General features: G+C 36.1%; 1 protein-coding gene across 2 annotated transcripts; it reads left to right on the top strand.

Annotated features, from left to right (window-relative positions):
- Positions 1-398: 398 nt before the first annotated feature.
- LOC144441070 (glycerophosphocholine phosphodiesterase GPCPD1-like) lies at positions 399-22726 on the top strand. 2 transcript variants are annotated; one of them, XM_078130595.1, is made up of 17 exons: positions 399-478; positions 2205-2444; positions 3084-3238; positions 4008-4049; positions 4534-4931; positions 5452-5617; positions 6551-6701; positions 7479-7548; positions 8412-8504; positions 9273-9347; positions 9713-9755; positions 10209-10261; positions 19595-19660; positions 20184-20317; positions 20684-20819; positions 21402-21562; positions 22074-22726. In XM_078130595.1, exons 2-17 carry the CDS (start codon positions 2299-2301, stop codon positions 22132-22134), a joined length of 1950 nt encoding a protein of 649 aa, XP_077986721.1. In that variant the 5' UTR covers positions 399-478; positions 2205-2298; the 3' UTR covers positions 22135-22726. The 2 variants fall into 2 exon arrangements, with proteins under 2 accessions (XP_077986721.1, XP_077986720.1); XM_078130594.1 differs by having other exon boundaries at positions 3081-3238.
- Positions 22727-22750: the final 24 nt, after the last annotated feature.

The following is a 22750-nucleotide window of genomic DNA, read 5'->3' as shown; positions in this document are numbered from 1 at the left end:
AAGTGGTAAATGGTATACTGTGTATATATCGCTAAGGGGAGAACTGTTTGATTTTGGGGGGAAAAATGTCTGTAGGAGAAAAAAAAATTGATTCTGTAATGGCTTGAGCAAAAAAATGTTCCAAAAAAATTGTTGCAATGTGCTACAAACTTGGTAACTGAGAAAAAAAATTGCACTGCTTCTGAATATGGAAATAAATAATTTGAACTAAGACTGACAAGAGAAAAAAAATTGCTGTCACAGTGCAGTGATGGGAAAAAAATTGCTGACATACCCACTCCCCCCCCCCCTTTTTTCCAGGAATCAAGTGGTTCTCCCCTCTATGATGGTATGTATGTAAGTTGTAACATATGTAACGTAAATCACCGCTGAGGGCAGTCTGTTGTATGACCTGTGCGATAATCGTTTGACCCGACGTTTGATCCGTTTTTGAAGTGTCAGACGACACAGTACGATAGGGCTGTGCAGCTACTTCCAGGTTTGTACTTTTATACATTTTTACTTTAATCAATGCTTATAAATTGCAATTGTGGTTGTTTTGAGTCGAAGATGTTGCTATTAAAAGAACAATCGTTGGCAAACTTTCCCAATATTTGTTATTTACGTCGTCTGTACATTTTGTAGTTCGTAAACTAAGCAGATGCTAGACGGAGTAAGTGAGGACTTTAGGAGTCGACAACGTCTAGTATTTAGTCTTGACATACTCCGTCTGTAAACAAGGCCTTATTTTAACAGTTCGGTGCCAAATCTCAGGCATCGTGCAAACATGTTCAGACCATACATGCAAGTATCAGTGCACACAGTGTATCACCCAGTGATACTTTCAGATTCGGACAAATAGATCTCTAGGTAGGATTGTTTCTGGGTCATGGATAATAATGGGATACTTCAGAAAGTTTCACTTTATAATTTTAGTTAAAGACTTCTAACGCCACCATTTCTCCCTCCCTCCCTCCCTCCCTATGCCATATGTTGTTGGTGGTGGCGGTTGTGATGTGATGGTCACATACTGTTTCTCCCCTGCTCTAGACAAGTCCCCCACCCAACATCTAGGGCAAACATTGAGTTTGGTTAGTCTCAGACTTTTAGAAAAACACACAATTTTTCAATAAATACCATTCCCAGAGTCTCACATTCCTCCTCATTTTGTAATTAAATTAAAACAGTGTATGGGTGCATCATGCATGAAACAATATATTTACTTGAATTAGAAAGCATGTTACATAACTCTATCCTTAAAAATTATTCACAAATCAGACAACAGATGTACTATTTGTGTCTATTGTTTTCTAAAAACAAGCAGAACTTGTTACAAACAGGGAGAGCAAACAAATGAACTGGATTATTAACACAGAATGTTGAAAGTAGGGGAAATTTGTTACATTTCACTGATAAGAACAGTTTTATGACAGTTGTAGTTCCATTCACTCACTATATTATAGTTTGTTTAGATTGTCAATTTACCTGTTGTTTATCCCAAAGTTTGACCTGTGTCTGATCATATCAAGGTTCATTTACATATGTTGTTACTCTTTCTGCAAAGCTAATCAGAACATTTAAAGGCCAGTGTCAGATCAGGATTAAATTATTGGGGCAAAAATAGTTGTCTAGCACCAGCAGAACCATAAAAATGTTGGTTGTGAACAAAGGTTGATCTTAATCTTTATGTCACCATTGCATTGCTAGTATTATTGAAAGCCCCTGCAATTCATTAGGGTACAAGGTACGTTGTACATTGTACCTTGTATTAAAATGGCCATATGGATGAAGATTGGGTATTTAATTTGGATTTTTAATTCATAAAACAATTTTATAATGGCTTCCTACTTGAAAAATCAGTATGAAACGTACAACATATGCCAAGTCCTTGTTTGTAGCTCAATAAATTGCAAACGATTAATAAATGTGTCAAATGTTTGTTAATGGTATTGTATGTACAATAACAAACTTTTTACACATCTTTATAGCTTTTTTACAATGTATTGAGTTACATTTCAAACACAGACTTGGTCAACGTTGTTTCATATGACTTTTCAAGTAGGAAGCCATGATAAAATTATTTTATGAATTAAAAATCCAAAATAAATACCAAATCCTCATCCATATGACAACTTTGAAATGGAGTTTTATTGAGCCATGGTAGTATAAGGGTCTCCACTTACACCTCCATGTTTGAACTAATCAGTGTCCTTTTTGTCTTCCAGCTCTGGTTTAAATGTGTTCTGTGATTGAGGAGATTTGATAACTAAATGTAAAATTAAATTTACAAGTAGTACATTGGCTGGTAGACCTGAAAGAATGGCATGCAAAGTGACTTTTAGAATTGATGACCAAGGTATGGTCAAGAATGATGACCAAGTGCTATGCATTGTGGGAAACTGTGAAGAACTGGGAATGTGGTGTCATAAAAATGTAGTTGAAATGCAGAGAAATGATACAGCAAGGTAAGTACAGTAGAAGTATTTTGAATGTTTTTGATATAGGCTGACTGACTTAAAAAAGTGAATAATCAATATCAATATTTTACTAGGAACATGGGATGGAGAAATCTGGAAAGTTGTATATTCATATTTGTAGGATGTTTTTGATTTTGGGAAGCAGCAGTGGTTAAAAGATTTAGGAACACGGTCATAACATAACATAGACTGTAAAACACATGTTTTTGTGCTGCTGCGCCCTCAACGGTCATGTTCATAGTTGGCTGATGTGTGAGGGCACCCCAATGGAACGTACCTTACAGACTAGATTTAACTTTAGGGAAAGATCGTCCAAATAGCAATGTGACTTGTATCGATTGATTGATAAGATTTTAAATCATGGAATTGTGTAATTTCTTGAATTTAAATGTCACATTTTAACTATTTTAATTTCAATATTTTAATTTCCTACTTTCAATTTCATATATTCATGTTTAGTACAGACATCAAATTATGAAATACAGCAACCATGGTCTATGTCATTCTAATTTACATAGAATTTACATTGTAATGACATTGCTACTATCAAAATTAAATTATTACTGATAAAGAAATATTCAGTGGGTCAAACTTTCATATGCGCATTATTATTATATTACCCAGTAGCTCAGTATGGACACTTGTCAAGGAACTGCCAGAGGACCAAAATATTCAATATCGATATGCAGTTTGTAGTTTCCATGGAACACCTGAAAACAAGAGAGCAGTTATTATTCATCACTGGGAAACTCATCTTACACCTAGGCAGTTTGAATCAAAAGGTAAGAAACTTTGGTAGATTTTCTTTAAAATAAAAATGTTATTGAAAGTGACAACTAGTAGATATTTATGATAGTGTTATGAAATTTAATACATCATTAGATATCCGTGGTACTTTTCCTGTCAAAATCTAAAGTGAAAAAATATTATTTTATAGACAGTAACTGTAAGACAGGTTGGTATACAGCCAGAACAAGATATCAGACACAGGACAAAATTTCTTGCAACGTAAGACAGAGGTGCACATGCACTTGTACTTTGAAAATTATGAAGTAGTTCTACTTTGTCAATTTACATATGTACCAGACATTACTTGCACTGGTGCATGCACATACTAGTGGTATTTTCACTGCAGTGCAATACCGAAAACATTATTGCATACTTGCATTTGCATGCAGGGACGCGATCCTTCGCTACACACAAAATGTTGTGATCGCGCTGTGTGATTTTTATGGAAATTTGCCGTTTCAGATAAACAAGTCATATAATTATAATAATAACAGAACCCCATGCCATGCGAGTGCAAGTGTAGCATACTCAGGGTATTTCTATTCATGCTTGCAATGTTTTCTGCTGCACTTTCACTCACTACGCTCAAGAAAGTACGAGCGCAGAGAACACTGCAAGCACTCATGCAAATACCCTGAGTATACCACACTTGCACTCGTATATCATGGGGTTCTTTCATATTACTACATGTATATACCATCATGTGATTACTAGTCTCTAGTAACTGTAATCAAACTGGCAAATATTTTATAAATATTTCAGGTCCACAAATGATGGAAGATGGTGGAAAGTTTGGAATTGTTGGTAAGTATCATGCTATGTCTCAAGATAACCCAGACCATTTCATGGACACCTGGTAGAATTCAAGAAATATTTTGGAGTGACTCAATAAGAAGGGGGTTGATAAAGTCTTTGCTATGTCTTTTTGTTGGCATAGTATTAATACATTGTGTGTCAGGTATACAACTTCTGCAAAAGTCTTGACATACACTAATTCAGTTGTGTAAAAGAGTTGAATGGTGAATTTTCTTCTTTGTAACACATCATTTTCATATAGTCTTCAGTGATTGGCTTAAATCTCATCACATGGTATGGACTATTACTTATAGTGAGCTCAATTTGCATCTAGAGGCCCTAGTTGCATTCCATTTCCCCCAAGGAAATATTCATGTAACAGTAAACTGTTGCCGGGGATACTTCATTTGTTGAGTCTATCTCAGAGTCCATCAATCCCAAAAAATATTAGCTGTAAGCTTTTATGATGAGAATTATTTCTTGACTATTTCAGATGATGTAAAGAAAGTTGACAAAGGGTGGCTGACAGAGCAATCAGAGATCAGATTGTACATCCATGATTGTGGTGATAAAGATCTGATAACCAAATATGACACACATGAGGATGTAGATAATGGACGTAAGGATGAAAACATACGGTATAGTTACAAAGTGTCAGCAAAGATGACCAAAAATACATCATCAGTATACTCCCCAAAGAAAGCCAAAGTATCACCAGGTGCAACGTCAACTGGACAAACTTCAAGTCTGTCTACCAACTCTGTGCCGGTCTATGTCCAAGTCCTGAATGACTCTGACCATGAGTCTGAACGCCAAGGTCCCTATGGACATGTATTTCAAGGCAAAGATTACGTGATTTTCTCTGCACAAACATTACAACCACAGTGTCTGGTAAGTGTCAGTGCATGCAGAAGCTATCATTCTGTGTTAGATTATACGCAACATGAATATTGAATTTATACGAGTTTATTTCAGTCACTCAGATTGCTGCTAAATGATAGTGAACAGAGATTTTAAATCGTTATTTTATGTGAACTTATGTGTCTAAAATAATCTTTTAAAGTTTACCTCCAGATATTAATTCAGCTGCAAATTCTGTACTTTGTAAATTGTATGATATGACATGTATTGCACACAAGTCTAAATTTCCAATATTAGGCCTGTAGCATAGTAACATTACAGTAAACACTGAACAGTTATCTGGAAGCGATAAGAAAAGTGCCTGTCACTAGCAAAGCAGTGGCAGAATTGTCAATTTTTGATGAATATTGCAGTAATTTTATCATGAAGTAATTGTCAACATGGTGTGAAATATAAAATTGTGGAATAACATGATTTTGTTGATATTGTTATTACAGAAAAATAGTGACTATGCCGAAACTGACATTCATATTTTCAATCATTTGTTTAGGTTTTTACCATTGAAGTATTTGAACACAGGGGAGCATTAACCACAGAGTCACCACCAAAGAGATTAGGTGTGGCACATCTGTTGCCTGGCAACATGGTAGAGTCCTCAGGATATAGTAATATTCCAATTCATGGTAGTTCTCACGAACCAGTTGGAGAGTTATCTGGTAGGTTGCATGTGAGATAGGGATGTTAAATGCAAATTTGTATTGTAATTGTTTTTAGTTAAATGTGCTACTTCCCTCATTGTAGTCAAAGTGTTTTCTGACAATTCATTATTACCCAATGCACAGACCTTTATCAACACAATGGCCCTTTATATCTTCTTCAACTACCAAAGAAAGTACAATCCATTGCAGGCTCTATAGTACACAAAGATTTAAATCTTTTCATAAATTTTGATAAAGCAACTTCTATGCTACCAGGTCCCCAGTTATAAAGCTAGGCTGACTGGGGCACAATCATGGTTCAAATTTAGCCAAAGAACTTTAGCAACAAATGTTGAAAGATAGCTGAACTAGCAGCTTTCAGATTCCGAGCTGACCAGTCTTACCATTCAACCACCATGGCTATAATATGATGGTGGAAGAGGAGTGGGGATGGGACTCTATCAGACTGTGAACTATGACATGTGATAATATATGCTACACAATTCATGACCCAAAATGTTCATCAGCTTCGTAGATCATAGATCTTGGAGTGGACAGGATCCTGTCTGCTTCAAGATCTATGGGTAGATCAAATGATTTACAAAGGTTATAACACACAAGTGCAAGCATTGAGCATTTGATCTGTCTTGGTCGATGAGCCTCATCAGAATGACAAATTCGATATTTACAGCTGACCACTAGGTGGCGGTATGATCAGCCAATTGTAGATGTTATGCAGTTCGATGCCGGCCCCTGCCTCTGTTGATCTTTGGATTGTAGCATCTGATATTGATAGCCTCCCTGATCTTTCTCAGGAAATCAATGGTCATGTGGGGAATGTATCAATAATGGAAAGTCCACACAATTTATCTGTATTGTCCCCAATCAGACAATCTCTGTTTGACTGTGCTAGGAAACAAACTGATGAATCTTTTATTTTTTATTTTCTAGTCCAATACCTGTTAATCCATCCTTTTAAGTCAGATTTATGTGATATGAGTATTTCATATACCAAGCATTGGAAAGAGAGACAAGCTGTACATATAGGTCACAGAGGATGTGGAAGGTCAGAGGTCGATGCTGTTGACAGTGGCAGAGAAAAGTAAGGGTTGTACATGTTATTGTTTTGGGGGAGTTTTTTACTCCTTTGAATTCAGATTTTGGGATAATTTATCTGTGGCAGAATATTTTAATTTACAATGATACAGAAATATTAGAAATGGTAAAATGACAAATTGCTCAGTTTATTTTAACTTTCTTCAAATATTAAATGACAACATTTCATACTGATGCCATGAAAGTCATAACAAAATCTTAAGTGAAATACATATGAAGATGGATAGAAAGTCGACATAAGATGTGGAACTGGCCACCAGTGTGGTGTTTGTTAGCACCTCAATGTCCTATCTTGAATAATTAAGAGTAATGAAAAGTAACAGCTTTACCATGAGGACGAACAAGCCCTGTCGATCTTATTCTGTTCAAAATTGTATATACTATGCATAAATATCAACTTTCTGTAATAACAAACGCATTCCCAAGACATTCACACCTCCACACATACCAAATTTATGACCAAAATCACCAGCTGCTCATTGTTGTCATGGATTTTCATAGCGGAATCGCTGCATTGTTTACTGTAATACAGTATGTATTCAAGTTTGACAATAACTCACATGAAGTTAGGGGGCCTTTTATACCCCTGTCTCGCCTTTAAGAAGTTGAAATGCTTATTTATCTTATATCTTCATCTGAAATACAAGTGGCTGCCTTACAGCTCTGTTGATAGGAAACTTGTAAATAAACTGACATGTGACTATGGTGTAATGGTCAGTATTGCTATGTGAAGATTTCATGTTAAAATTAATTTATCTTACAGTTTGCCTTCAGAGAGTTTGTCAGCAGTTAAAGAAAACACCATATCAGGTTTCCATAAAGCTGAATCATTTGTAAGTAAAAAAATCAATTTTGGTATCAACTGCATGTTAGAATTAGTGTACCTCTTGATTTCATTATTATGTAGGACATGCATACAGGAGATCTTATAAAGCATATGATACCACATGATGCACAAGCCAGGTTCAACAAAAAATATGGAATGTATACTCTCGTTGTTCTACGTCATGACAACACACATCTATGTCACGACAACGCATTGATTCTGCTGTGTTCAAAATATGAGTCAAAACGTTCAAAACTGCCATTACTTTTCCCAATTTTTAAAAAATATTACTGCCAATGGTATAATTATATTTATTTGTCCCCCAATATTTTTCTATATTTTCAATATTCAGCCAGAAAATACTTGTCACCTTAGGGTTGTCACTACTCATCTAGCGACTCATATAGTGACAAAGGGCCCTTTAGGTCTCTCATATTTTCCTTGGCTGAACAAAAAAAAATATTGGAAAATTAGATCTAATAGCAGGTGTATACCACAGTGACCACAACATGAATAGGTTAAAACCAAACAGTTCCATTAGTTTAGATAAAAGAGACACAAGCTGTTTTGTTTTGTTTTGTTTTTTTGGGTTTTTTGGGGGGTTTTTTGTTGGTTTTTTTGTGGGGGGGGGGGGGGGGGGATAATTTTTAGCTGTAGATGTGATTAAATGATACCTGTAGTATTTTAGAAGCATATTACTTAATCCTGACTTTCTACTGGCCCAGTGGTAGAATACAAACAAAGTTAACTTGGTATTCAGGAATAATACATATTTACAATGCATTAGTATTCAATCTTGTCTTATAAAAGGGGTCAATGTGTGAAAAATTTTCTGATAGTCATTGATTTTTATATTATTTTTATTTACAGGGTATTGATTTGATAGAAACTGATATTCTTCTATCCAAAGATATGATTCCAGTTATTTATCATGATTTTGTTATCAACCTTAACACTATCAAGGTAGGAATAAGTATGAGCTTTCAATCAAAGTATGAAGAATGAAAGTACTGCAACATATTGATACATTACTGAACTTGTCCTGATGTGTAGATTAAGCTATAGTGGTCATGACATTGCCTACACAGCAGGAAAGTTGAATAACAGACATCATCATGGCTAGATATATGAAGTGATGTCTATCAACGACAAACCTCAGTAATTGTAAGAGGTGCCAAATTTGAAAGTTGTTATTATTGAAGTTATCAGTAATGGCGTGCACAATTGTATCACTCCTTTGATCTGAACCTACTTGATATTGTACATAGCCACAAACCTACTTTGGTAATGTATCAATATATGCTGCAGTAGTTCCTTGTTCATAATTTGATTAGAAGCGATGCAAGTCGGGCAGAGATTCTATTTTCAACCCTGTTTGTTTGTTTGTTTGTTAGCAAGATATCTAAAATGAATAAGTGGATGGGTTTTAGAAAAATTACCTGCAAAGACCAATGGTAGAGATCCTATTTTGGATCTGGATTTTTAGTAAAACTACAATTGCATTACATGTACCAGCAACAGCTTTTGAGCTATAGCCATTGAAAACGCCCTCAGTGGTAGTAGAGGGCCTTTCTGTAATGAAAACAAGTTGATGGAATCAAGTACATGTAGACACTGAGACACAACTACAACACATGTTAAACTGGAGAGTTATTATCGTCTGTTATTATAATGACTACTTTATATCATACTAGCAGTATTGACTTTCTTTTCTTCATCTCCACTTTAAAGAGAAAATCACAAAGCCGTGGTGTCTTTGAAGTACCTGTGAGTGACTTGACTCTAGAACAGCTGCAGTCACTCAAGGTAAGATCATTGTCTTCTGTAACAATACATATCACCCCTGCTTCTCCATGTTATCAAAAGATGATGATAACATTTCAGGGCAGATATGAATTAAGCTTGCAAATTTCTTGTTTTTTGTTATTTTAGCCAAATTATAGTTTTATCTTGCAGAGTTGCTTTTCAAGAGTTTGCATGATTTTAAGTTAGATTTTTTTAGATTCTGTTATTGTACTGCTGAATTTGTGTTTACATTTTGTCTTCTTAGCCAAGTTATACTTTTGTATTGTAGAGTTTCGTTTCAAGAGTTTGTATGATTTTGATTTCATTGTCTTTTGTTGTTGTTGTTGTTTATTTGTATTACACGTTATTTATGTTTTCATTTACAGCTCAGCCATGCCGGTGAAACAACACACCAGCATACAACACCAGGTATAAACTCTCATTCATCTAATCTTCAAAATGTAATTGCTTCCGTATGAAATCTAACCCAGATAGCAGGGTCAATAACATTGACAAAATAATCACATGGCTAACTGGCTTTAACGCTATTAAATAGTACCACACAAAATAATCAAGTTTGAACCAGATTTGGGAGATACTTCCGCTAACTAAAAACTTGATCTAACAACCTATAGTTTGTTTTGTAGTAAGGGAAATGTCATATACTTGATGTAATGTTGACGATGTTCAGAATCCCCTTCCCCATTATTACATAACTGAGGTCCCAATTTTAACTAAATTGAGTCAATCAATAAATGTTGTCGCTTCAAAAACTAGATCCAATAAGGTAACTTCACTATTACTACTATACAAAATGGAGTCAAGTATCAATTTCTATTCCACTACATGTATGTAACACATAGTATCTTATTTCACTTTCAGAACAGGAAGAAGAGGAAGATAGTGATTTCCAACCTTTCCCTACTCTCAAACAGGTCAGAACATACATTTCAATCAAATCTATTAACAAATTAGATTGATCTTCAAAGTGTTTCAGTTCCTAGGCATACAATTTACAAAATCACTAGATTTAAAAGTCTTCATCAGAAGCTATTGATAATTAATAAAATTAATTAAATCATTAATTACATCAGAAGGTTATGATGAGTCTGAGGTAGGACCACTTCTTTTATTTGGAGTGACCAAGAAAAGCTACTAGATTGTACCACATGAACAGTAACACAACAGGAATATACTTACATGTAATATTACACAGAATCTTAAGATAATAGTGAGAACACTCTACAACCCTAACACTTTCAATGAAAAGGGGGGGGGGGAGAATGTCTATGAATAGTGATAGTATATTACCAGGCAAGCTTCAAATGATCGTAATGGCTAACACAACTGATGGTTGTGAACTGAAGTGGGTGAAAGTTCACTATAAAGTTATCTCAACTATTTTCTTCCTTTGTGTGGCCTTCACTAAAACACCATTAAGTACATCAGGGAAATTATGAACTGTTAGACAGCCTAATATCTTCAATATGCTCTAGATTATTGAGACTGTCCAGTTCAACTGATTTTTAGACAATACCAGTACTCTGAAGACAACAAATATAAAACTTGTATAACAGGTAACTGGACAGTATGTTAAAGTGCATTACAGTAACCTTTGACCTGGCATTTGTACGATATGAGGTCAGTAGAGGACATAACCATTCACTGTCAGTATCTGGTGTTGAGCTGTTTTCACTGTTGCCATATCATGAATGAATCTACCTTTATCAATGTAAATGATACACTCCTGACCTTACACATATACAGGTCAGCCTCAATCAATGAATTGTGATTCTAAAGATTATCATCCACACAGATGCTCTATCAACCAGACCAGATTGATATTTGACAGTTATCACTTGGTTGAAATGATAACAGCTACATGTAGCTCTGTGTAAATACATTGATCAGATAAAAAATAGTTAGTTCTTGTACCATAATCAAGGGTTTGAATCACTTAAAGGTAACATTTCACTTGTTCAGGTGAACAGGCATTGTCAAACTATATGTTTTCTGGCTGTACTGACTACTAGACGAACAAATGGATAGTTTGACAATTAAAGCGTGTCAACCTGAACAGGTGAAATGTTATCTGTAAGTACTTAGAACTCCTGGTCATGGTACTAGAACTAATTATTACTACATGTAGCTCTGATAAGTGGTATACAAACACAAGTAAACTATTCATCAAGGCTTTTAGAATGACTGGATCTTCTCAGCAAGTAAATATTATGAATTTAAGGTACCGTATTATTGTGTAAATAAAAAAACATGAAATTCACTCAGTGACAAGATAGTACATCATAATAGCCCTGTACCCAAACCTTGTACCCAGCTAAGTGAAAAATGTTGTACTTTTAAAATTTATCATGAATTTTGGTTTTTGATTCAAAAGGTACAGACTGTCATCACAGTGATAAATTCATGTCAAGTTTATTTTGAACTTTGGCTGCTTATATTGGACTGGTATCTTGTCAGTCTCACTGGTGATAAATGTATCTATCATGGCTCTTTGGTTGTTGATCTGGTATCTATGGCATCTATCTTAGTGATGAATGAGCCTGTTTCCATGACAACTGGAAAAGGCATTATTTTCACGGATGATAACTTTGGTTTGTAGTCTTTTATTACAAACTTATGGAGTCCTGTGTTATGTGATGAATAGACATACATCTTACACAAGTGTACTGTAGTACTAGTAGGTTGCCAGCATGGCGGTTGCCTCAGGATGTACTCCTGTAGAAATACTGGATAAGATTGGAGAACACTTCCTGTCATGTTCAATTTGTCTTGAGCAGTACAAGGTACCTAAACTTCTACCATGTCATCATACATTCTGTCAGCACTGTTTGGAAACACTTCTTGAAAAAGCAGGGACTTTAAAATGTCCGACTTGCCAAGAAGCCGTCAGTGTCCCACATAATGTGGTAGCAAAACTGAAGAACAACTTCTTCATGAACTCTTTGCTGGAGGTGGTTGAGAAAAGAACAGAAGAGGCAAGTAAACATCAGAAAACATGTGAGTTGTGTGAAGAAAATGATGCTACACACTTTTGTAGAGATTGTGAACGACACGTCTGTGATGAATGCATTGAGAAGTTAAAACATGACAGTTCACACAAAGTGTTGACCATAGAAGAATATGTTATCCAGACCAGGCCTAGAAAGCCTGAATGCTGCAAAGGTCATCCCCACAATGAGGTCAGATTTTACTGTGATACCTGTCAAGTACCAATCTGTTCTGACTGTACAGTCATTGAACACCCTAATGCAAGTCATTCCTATAGATATCTACAAGAGGTGGCTGATGAGTGTGCCAAAGAGTTGTCAGAGATGGTGGAACTTTTGAAGGTGAAGGAGAAAGCTAAAGAAATAGAGCAAAGTAAAACTGCAGTCGTAGATGCGAGTAGAAAAGTGAAAGAGCAGTTTGAAGAAGAACACAACGAGATAACCAAACATGAACAGTCTTTTATTACTATGATGAAGGCTCAGGTTCAAGGGATGAAGAAAAACAAGGCCACTTTGATAGAGGATTTAGATGAAGACTGCCATCTACAGGTCAAAAGGACCCAGTCTCAGATATTTGATTTGGATACTCAGTATGAAAACCTTGTCAGTACATCTGGTTATGTACAAGCTCTGATTAGTCATGGCAGTGCTGCTCAACTTGTGACAAGCATAGCTACAATTGCACAGCACATTGAAGAACTTGTTGCCCTGGAAGCCAAACCAGAGGTCAAACAGGAAGTGGTTACATTTCAACCTTCTGATGATGTCACTACGGATGGAATGCTGGGAGTTCTGAGATATGATGTATGTCCATCTCTGTGTACAGTTGAAAACATTCCAAAGAGACTAGTGAAAGGTGAATCTGTCAAGTTACTGATAACAACTAAAGACAGCAGAGGTAAGACAGTCATACCAAACCAAGAAGTGAAAGTGAAAGTAAGAAAACCAGATGGATCACAAGAAGACATCCCAGTAACTGACAACAAAGATGATACACACACTGTAGTGATACATGGTGAAATGGATGGTAAATATCAAGTTATCATGAAAATAGGAGATGAACCAATACCAGGATCACCAGTTGAGATACCTGTCATCAAAGGATTGGTTAAGGTCATAGGTGAGAAAGGAAGAAAGGAAGGATGCTTTGAGAATCCACGCAGTGTCACTGTAAACAGACAAGGAGATGTGATCGTAGCTGATACAACAAATCAGAGAATGCAAATAATTGATAAACAAGGGAACTGTAAGAAAATGTTTACATTTTCACAGGCAAAGAAAATCTTCTACCCTATGGATGTAGCAGTATCAGCAAATGGGGAATACTTTACTGCAGATTATCTTACTCAACAAGTCACGGTAATAGACGAAGATGGCTGTGAAGTTAGATCCTTTGGTGCACTCAGAAATCCAAGGGGAATCTGTATCAGTCCTCTTGGTGGTATTGTCTATGTCAGTGACTGGGATGGAAAGGCTGGCAGTAAAACAGACAAGGATGGACACTGCATCAGAAAGTACACACAGAATGGAGATTTCATCAGCTCCTTCGGCAAGTACGGTGATAAGAATGGTGAATTCAAAGGACCATCGTTCATGTGTATCGACAATCAAGGAACCCTATTTGTCACTGACTATGAGAATCACCGTGTGCAGGTCTTCAGTGCAATTGATGATTTCTTGTACAAATTTGGTGAACCAGGTAGTGATGATGGTCAACTCTTTGGTCCAGCTGGCATTGCAATGGACAAAGACAGATATCTGTATGTCAGTGATGTCAAACACCGTGTACAGAAATTTGACGTCAGTGGAAGATTCATCTGTCGAGTTGATAAAGATGAAGATGGACTAAAAAGTCCAAAAGGTCTAGCATTGACTAATGATGTACCAGTCAAACTGATTGTAGCTGACTATAATAATCACTGCTTGAAAGTATTTGTGCAGTAAAAGTGACATAGCAACAGTCCGAGTGATTGAGTACACCTGTACATGGAGTGAGATCAACATAGCAACAGTTTGAGTCATTGAGTAATACATCTTTACACTCAGTGAGAGTGACATACTAACAGCCTTCAATGTTTTTGCCAAGGATTTGAAAGCCTGGTAGCAGCAAGGGGGGAATATGGTAAAACTGGTACAGTTTTCAATACATTACATTATACCATAATTTTGGTGGGGAACTCTGGTAAAATGACAGGAGAACTCAGATATATTTTAGCTACTTACCTGCTGTAATTAACAAAGACACTGGTTGGGTTTGTTGAGTAATACACCATTCCTGGACATGTATAAGTCTACATACAGGATAATGTGATGAAAACAATAAAATGACCTTGTGGAAGTATGTTTTGAAGTGTTTTTATTGAATTTGTTCATCGAGTAGTGTAACTGAGTGTGATTGTGATAACATAACTTAAAATTATTTTACCTATGAGTTACATAGCTTTCATACAAATCATGGTATTTGTCCACATTAAAAGATTTGGTTCAGGGTAACATCATAAATAGAAACAAGAGGAGTGGACCAACTATACCATTAGTCTGTAAGGTATGCTGTGATGGGGCGCCCTCAAACATTAGAAGTAAATTTTAATCAACTTATCAACATCTCAATAATAAATACAGAACCTGTTATCGTTGAAGGTGTGAAAGTTTTCTAAATTTGGTTAGAAGTGTGAAAATGAAGTTCAGCAATTGCATTGACACCAGACCCCACCCTCCAAAATGAACGAAGTTCAATGGTGTATTGAGCTTGTTTGATATCGCGCAATCGTCCCTTAGATTCATACTAAATTTTTGTCTTGGCGATGTACCTTTAGGTGATATACAATGCTTTATATAGGTATGCATCTGTCCATCATTTATTTTTACCTTTCACCTGATATGCCATTGGTATACAGTACACTTGTCTAGTAGTAAGAGGCCAAAAAATAATTGAAATCAAAGTACAGATAGTGATAAACTACAGAGTTATACTGTCATTCATAACCTTTCACCATTCAATGTGATATGCAAATTAAGGACAGGTCAAAGATCAAATTAGTTCTGCCAATCAATGTCTTTCCTCAACAACTTGTGGAGTTGTAAGTCACATGGTGCATTGGTAGATATTCAGGCACTCATTGATAGCCTAGCCTCATGGCGACTGTGTGTGGAAATACACCAGAAGAAATTCTGGATAAATTTGGAGAATGTGTACTGTCATGTTTAATTTGTTGTGAGCAGTACAAGGTACCTAAAGTCTTACCATGCCATCATACATTCTGTCTGCACTGTTTGGAGACACTTTATAAGAATACAGGAGTGTTGGAATGTCCTGTATGCCAGTTTGTGGTTGATGTCCCAGACAGTGGAATAATGGATCTCAAGAACAGTTTCCTCATGAATTCACTGCTGGAAGTAGTTGGAAAAAGAACAGAAGATGCAAGTGAAGATCAACAAACATGTGAGTTGTGTGAAGAAAGTGATGCTGCACACTTTTGTAGAGATTGTGGACAACACTTCTGTGATGGCTGTTTGAATTCGCAACATAAGAAGTTGAAACGTGCCAGTCTACACATGGTATTGAAAAGAGAAGAATCCAGACAAGCATCAGCTGCCCAATCTATTGAACATTGCAAAGTTCATCCTAACAATGAGGTCAGATTTTACTGTGATACCTGTCAAGTACCAATCTGTTCTGACTGTACTATAGTAGTTCATCGTATTCCAGACCACAGCCATAGATGTCTACAAGAAGTAGCCAATGAGTGTGCTAAGGAGTTGACAGAAATGATGGAAGAATTGAAGATAAAAGCAAATGAGGTAGAAGAAAGTAAAAATACAGCTGAAGCTTTGTGTAAGAAAGTAAGAAGACATTGCGAAGAAAATCAAGATGAAGTAGTCATGCAAGAACAGTTGTACTTAAAAGAGGCAAGGAGCCTTGTACAGAGAATAAAAGAAGAGAAAAAGGCATTGTTAGGGGTATTACAGACTGACTGCAGTGTACAGCTAAAAGGGTTTGCAATTCAACAAGATGAGTTGGAATTTAAATATGACAACCTTGTCAGTACATGTGGTTATGTAGAAGCTTTGATCAGTCACAGCAGTACTGCTCAACTTGTGACAAGTAAGACCACGACTGCACAGCGTATTAAAGAATTAGCTGTTATGGAAACCAAACCTGAGATCAAACAGGAAGTGGTTACATTCCAACCTTCTGATGATGTCACTACAGATGGAATGCTGGGAGTTCTGAGATATGACGTATGTCCATCTCTGTGTACAGTTGAAAACATTCCAAAGAGACTAGTGAAAGGTGAATCTGTCAAGTTACTGATAACAACTAAAGACAGCAGAGGTAAGACGGTCATACCAAACCAAGAAGTGAAAGTGAAAGTAAGAAAACCAGGAGGATCACAAGAAGACATCCCAGTAACTGACAACAAAGATGGTACACATACTGTAATAATTCATGGTGAAAGGGATGGAAAATATCAAGTTACCATGGTGATGGGAGATGAACCAATACCAGGATCACCAGTAGAGATACCTGTCGTCAAAGAATTGATGAGGACTATCGGCAAAGAAGGAAGTGATGAGGGAGAATTCAAGAATCCCTATAGTGTTACAGTAAATAGACTTGGAGACTTTGTTGTAGCTGATATGAATAATCAAAGAGTACAAACAATTAGTAAACTTGGAGATCACAAGAAATCGTTTAGTTTTACACAGCTTGGGGAGAAGTTCTATCCACTGGATGTGGCAGTATCAGCCAATGGTGACTACTTCATGACAGATCATAGTAATCGGCGAATTGTAGTATGTGGTGAGAACAGCTGTGTCTTGAGATGCTTTGGACAAAACGAACTGAACTGTCCAAGATGCATCTTTATAAGTCCATTAGATGGTACAGTCTATGTCACTGACTGGGATGGACAGTTTGGGGATAAAACAGACACAGGAGGGCACTGCATCAGGAAATACACCCAGAATGGAGACTACATCAACTCCTTCGGCAATTACGGGGATCAGAATGGTGAATTCAAAGGACCTCGTTCAATGTACATAGACAGCCAGGGAATTCTGTATGTGACAGACTGCGAAAGTGACAGTGTACAGGTCTACAATGCTGGTAATGAATTTCTATACAGATTTGGTGTTTCAGGCAAAAATGATGGTCAGCTGCATGGGCCACGAGGAATAGTCATGGACAGAGACAGATATCTTTACATTAGTGATTACGGACACCGTGTACAGAAATTTGACAGCTGTGGAAATTTCATCTGTCGCATTGATAGAGATGAAAACGAACTAGAGAACCCAAGTGGTCTAGCATTGACTGATGATGTACCAGTGAAACTAGTTGTGGCTGATTTTAGTAACCACTGTCTAAAAGTATTTACACTGTGATATGTGACTCAGATGTAATGCCATGAACTAGTTTGACAGGAACACGTCATTTAGGACATGTATAAGTCTACATGCAGAAACTAAGTAACGTGTTATAACTCAAATTATGATGCCATACACCAACTCAAGTTGTATACTGTGAATTGCTAAAGTATGAGATGAATGGTACCAGTGTAGGTAATGTCTGGCCCTCTGAAATAAAAAACTGATAATTCAAGCAGTTGAATGAATAAAAGATCCAGTCACTAATGGCAGACAATATTACATGAATTACTAGATAAGGAAAGAAGATAAGTACATACAATGGCAAGCAACATTTTGACAAAGTATAAAAAGGTTACATAAAGAGATAAGTCCATTTAATGCTTGGCAATACGAAAAAATAGTATGAAGTGACTGAATAAAAGGAGATATCAGATAACATTGACAAAAAAAGTAAAATGACTGAAAATAGCCTTTGTAATGTGAAGCTGTCTGTGGATTCTAGGTGTGTTAGTTATCAAATAGATTGTACATATCTAAACATAGACTGTAAGACATGTCATGTCGTTCAACCCTCACTTCACGTTCCTCTCTCCCGTAGGTGGGGTTGACTGATGTATGAGAGTGCTCTGTCATGGCATACCTAACAGACTAATCTAAACAATGTGATAATGATAAATCAAAATATTGTTGTACAGTATTATCAATAATTTATTCAATCAACTTGTGAAGAGTGTAAACCTGAGAGTTGTAAGGATGAGTGTGTGTATTTGACATTTGAAGAAATAAACTATTCATGTTTTTAGATTCTGTCTATCTCAATAATGTGGGTTCAGATCATTGATGAAAGCAATACCAATCATTTGATCATTAGGGAGGGGTGGCTGCCTTGTTATATGGCTGGTTGATTGCTTGTTTGCTTGGTTGCTTGGTTAGATGGCTGGTATGGTGACATGTACTGGTTGGTTGCTTAGTTCAATGGGTGGTTTAATAGTTGGATGATTGGTTGGGGTTAGGGCTGGTTGCTTGCTTGCTTGGATGGATGGATGGGTGGGTGGGTTGGTGGATAATGGATGGATGGATGGATGGGTGAGTGATGGATGGATGGGTGGGTGGATGATGGTTGGACAAGTTAAAATAGGGAATGCATGTACTGAATGAATGACTGATACCCCCATAGGGAATGATAGGGTCATGCTTGCATGCTAATGAGTGCATTGAAAGCTTCAGAAATACAATTTACAGTTCTACAAAATATAAGTTACAAACTGAACATTAAACCCGAGAAATACAAGTTTCAAGCAAAACATCACAAATTCAAGCCTGCAAAGTACAAGATGAGTACGTGCTACTGTCACCCCATGTACAGTTCATTTTCTTTAGTAATGGCACCAACTTTTAATGTAAGCTTAAGTAACCCAAACCCAAATAGTTTTTTTTATAATGGTATATCAAAGAGGGCTTGTACCAGTACAAATAGTTATCTTGTAGTAAAGACTATTAGTCATTTCAGATCTATAACCTGGAAATTTTTGCTAAAGATTTATTTTCGCTGTAACATTTTGCTGGAAAACAAAAACACAAAAATACTTAATGACTGTTCAAAATGACTTCTTGTACATGTCATGGAACACAATGTACCAGTCTGGTAATTAGTAAACATTAGTCTTTTGAGAACTAGCTGAAGACTAAAATTGCAAAATTTTCTAGTGGCAAAAAAATATTGGTACTTTACAGTATTAGAACAGTCCAAAATCCACATCAAAGAACATGAACTAGATGATTTATGATGCAGCAAACAGATGTTCTTGGATTAGTATGTAAATTTGTTGCCAAGGTTACAAGACATTCTGTCATTTTTCTGTCAAGACTATTTTTTATATTCCACAGGTGTTAGAAAAAGTACCCAAACATGTTGGTTTTGATCTTGAAATCAAGTATCCACAGACATATGTGGTAAGGATTATGTGTTGTCATGTTCATCACCTTAGGAGAATAATAGTATTGAAATTTAACTTCAGAACATTATAGGCTCATATATGTATACTTCCAACAAGTTTTTTGAATAGCGCCCCCAGTGGTCATACTATGCAATCTTATGTTTTCATAACTGACATTTTATATTTGAAATACTGTACCCTGTAACATAAAAAACAACAGCAGGCTGAGATATGTTGTTTTCATCATCAACAAAATCTAGATCTGTGAAATATTAACAAGACGTAAATTCAGATATCTTAGGTTTCTAACCTGGAACATGCAATATAAATATTACAGTGTACTTCCGTATTGAAAGATGAAGAAGTGCTGGAATTGCAGTATAGATTCTGATGTTTGTTATCCAATAGTATAAATTACTGTGTTTTTGTTTTTGAGATATTTGATAATAAAATAACACCCTTATTACATCATTCAGTCAGTCTTATTCATTTGATTTGATTTGTTTGTTTGTTTGTCTGTTTGTGTGTTTGTTATGTAGACAGAAGAAAAGGAGCAGGAAGGAACATTTCTTGAGAGGAATATATATTTAGATACAATACTAAAGGTAGTTATGGAGAATGCTGGTCACAGACGAATATTCTTCTCGTGTTTCTGTCCTGATGTGTGTGTCATGTAAGTATGTATGTCAAGTTTAGATTTGAGTCTAGTGCAGTCTGAACAAGTACTGTACTGGCATGGCAGGGGAGGGGAGGGGAAGAAAGGGGAGGGCATTGGGGTGTGAATCTGGGTGGGTTCACAGGATTAAAACCCATAGCCACAGGTGTGGCACTACACTTTACCATGCATGTTATTTCTGTAGTTTCACATGCATAACTTCCAAATTCACAATAAATGTACAGATACAACCCATATATATATTCAAGAATGTATTGTGCCATTTATCACTCCAAATATCAATCAATCAAACATAGAATTTGAATGGCTTCCTTCTCTGACAACATCCTTAGTAATTAACATGTCATTGTATGTTATTTACAGGTTGAGACAAAAACAGAACAGATACCCAGTGATGTTCATAACGTATGGAGAGAGTGATAGATGGGCTAGTTATAAAGACCAGAGATGTAGTTCAGTAGCAACAGGCACTCATTCTATATTGGCTGATGATTTGTTGGTAAGTTTGAAAAAGGATATATAGAAAGATGAAGATATTGAACTATGTATATGTAGTTACATCTTATTTAGTATGAATATATGAGTATACTGCCACCTAGAGGTATGTAATGATCACCTGTGTCTGTAAGCTGAACTCTGTGACTTCGTACAAATATACAAAGCCAGGTATGCTGTGCATGTAGAGGGTTTTAATCTCAGGAGAAGGATTATCTCGTGAGTTGAATGCTAACACTGTTAAACTGTTTGCAGTTTTCTCCAGCTGTTAACAATTTAATGCCAAAATCCAAACAAATCTTGTGTGTAATGTGTAATATGATGAAAGTAATATTTCAGAGTAGGGGTGCTGAGAACTAAAATATATTGTCAGATACACACCACACAGTGTGTGTGTGTGTGTGTGTGTGTGTGTGTGTGTGTGTGTGTGTGTGTGTGTGTGTGTGGTGCTTATTGAACTAATAAAAAAAAGGATGTGTCATTTTATACAGTAATAGTATTCCTGGTGCTTGCTTAATTTTCTAATTTTAATGAAGAATTTTTTTTTTTTTAATTTGTGTTGATTGACTGTTTTGGTTCTTTTCAGGGTGTTGTTCTGTACACAGAACATCTGCTGAATGATAGATGGTTGATAACAGCTATGAAAGAGGCAGGACTAGTTGTTGTGTGTTGGGGTGATGACAATAATAACCCTGGTATATTTGCTGACATGAAGAGACTTGGTGTGGATGGCATTGTGTATGACAAGTAAGTCATAGTTCAATAAAAATACAAAGAAGCCCAACTTTCACCCTGCAGGAGACCTCCAGTATGGAGTGAAACGTTGGGAGATTGGAAAGAAACTGTGTAAAACTGTAGATTTCAGCACTTGCCCCCTTTATCAAATCTCTCTCTCTCTCTTCTTGTACAACCTCGATCCCATTTATCAAATCTCCCAGCATGTAACATATCCATGTCAACGGTTGTCACATGCAAAGTAAGCGTTTAATCTCTTCAAGATACATTAGGCTTGAATGTTCAAAATCCTTGCAGAATTTATAAGTATACATTCAAATGCTATTTAACAGTTCTTGACTGCAATTTTGTAAGGACAACACTTCAGACCACTTACTTATCATGTATGTCATATTGTTTCCCATAACATAACATTATAATAATTTGGTGATACTGTAACACATCTTACATCAAACCACTCCTATGTTACAGAATTGTTCACACAGTGACATAATATCTTACATTAACTCGATCACTCTTATAGGGTTTCAGAGTTTGAACAGCCAAGGAAGAACATCTTTCTCAAGAAAACAGAAGGAAAATAGATGTCCACATGTAGTGGCTAGTAAAAAGTGTTGCCATGGCAAGATGAAAGAAGTGGATGTTAAAATAAATATTGCCGAAATCCAGTAAAGATGATGGAAGACCATGATACAACAATGGCAGATGAACCATTCATGAATGGCAACCTAATACAGACATAAACTATTATCACTGCATGCTGATATAGGACGTAGATGTAATTACACTCACAGTAGGGTGGTGTCTCTGTTAGTATTTATCAAGTGTTGGTACATTCATCCTATTTTGTGTTTACAGGTTGATTACAGGGTGATTTTATCAACATAACCAAGGCATAGCCATCACAATAGAGACCTTCCACCATGTTATCACCCACTCATATGTAATTGACAATAGTGGTTTCAGTTTGTGTCTATCTTAGTTTGCCGATAGTTTAAGTCGTCATAAACATCTTCTTCTTTTTTCATTCTGATCTATTTTTTATATCGTAATGAGGCTTTCAATTTGAAATTGACCCTAGGGTCACTGACAGAATATCCTGTTTTAGGGAATTTGGAGTATTTTTCAGAAATTGTAGTATATTTTATTGGAAGGTTATACATTATTAAGGGTCATGAAAACTTTAAAAATCAAAAATTG

The sequence above is a fragment of the Glandiceps talaboti genome, chromosome 10, assembly GCF_964340395.1.
Source record: "Glandiceps talaboti chromosome 10, keGlaTala1.1, whole genome shotgun sequence".
In the NCBI taxonomy this organism is placed as follows: Eukaryota; Metazoa; Hemichordata; class Enteropneusta; family Spengelidae; genus Glandiceps; species Glandiceps talaboti.
Note: the sequence above shows the minus strand (reverse complement) of the source record. Positions and strands in the feature narration are given on the sequence as shown.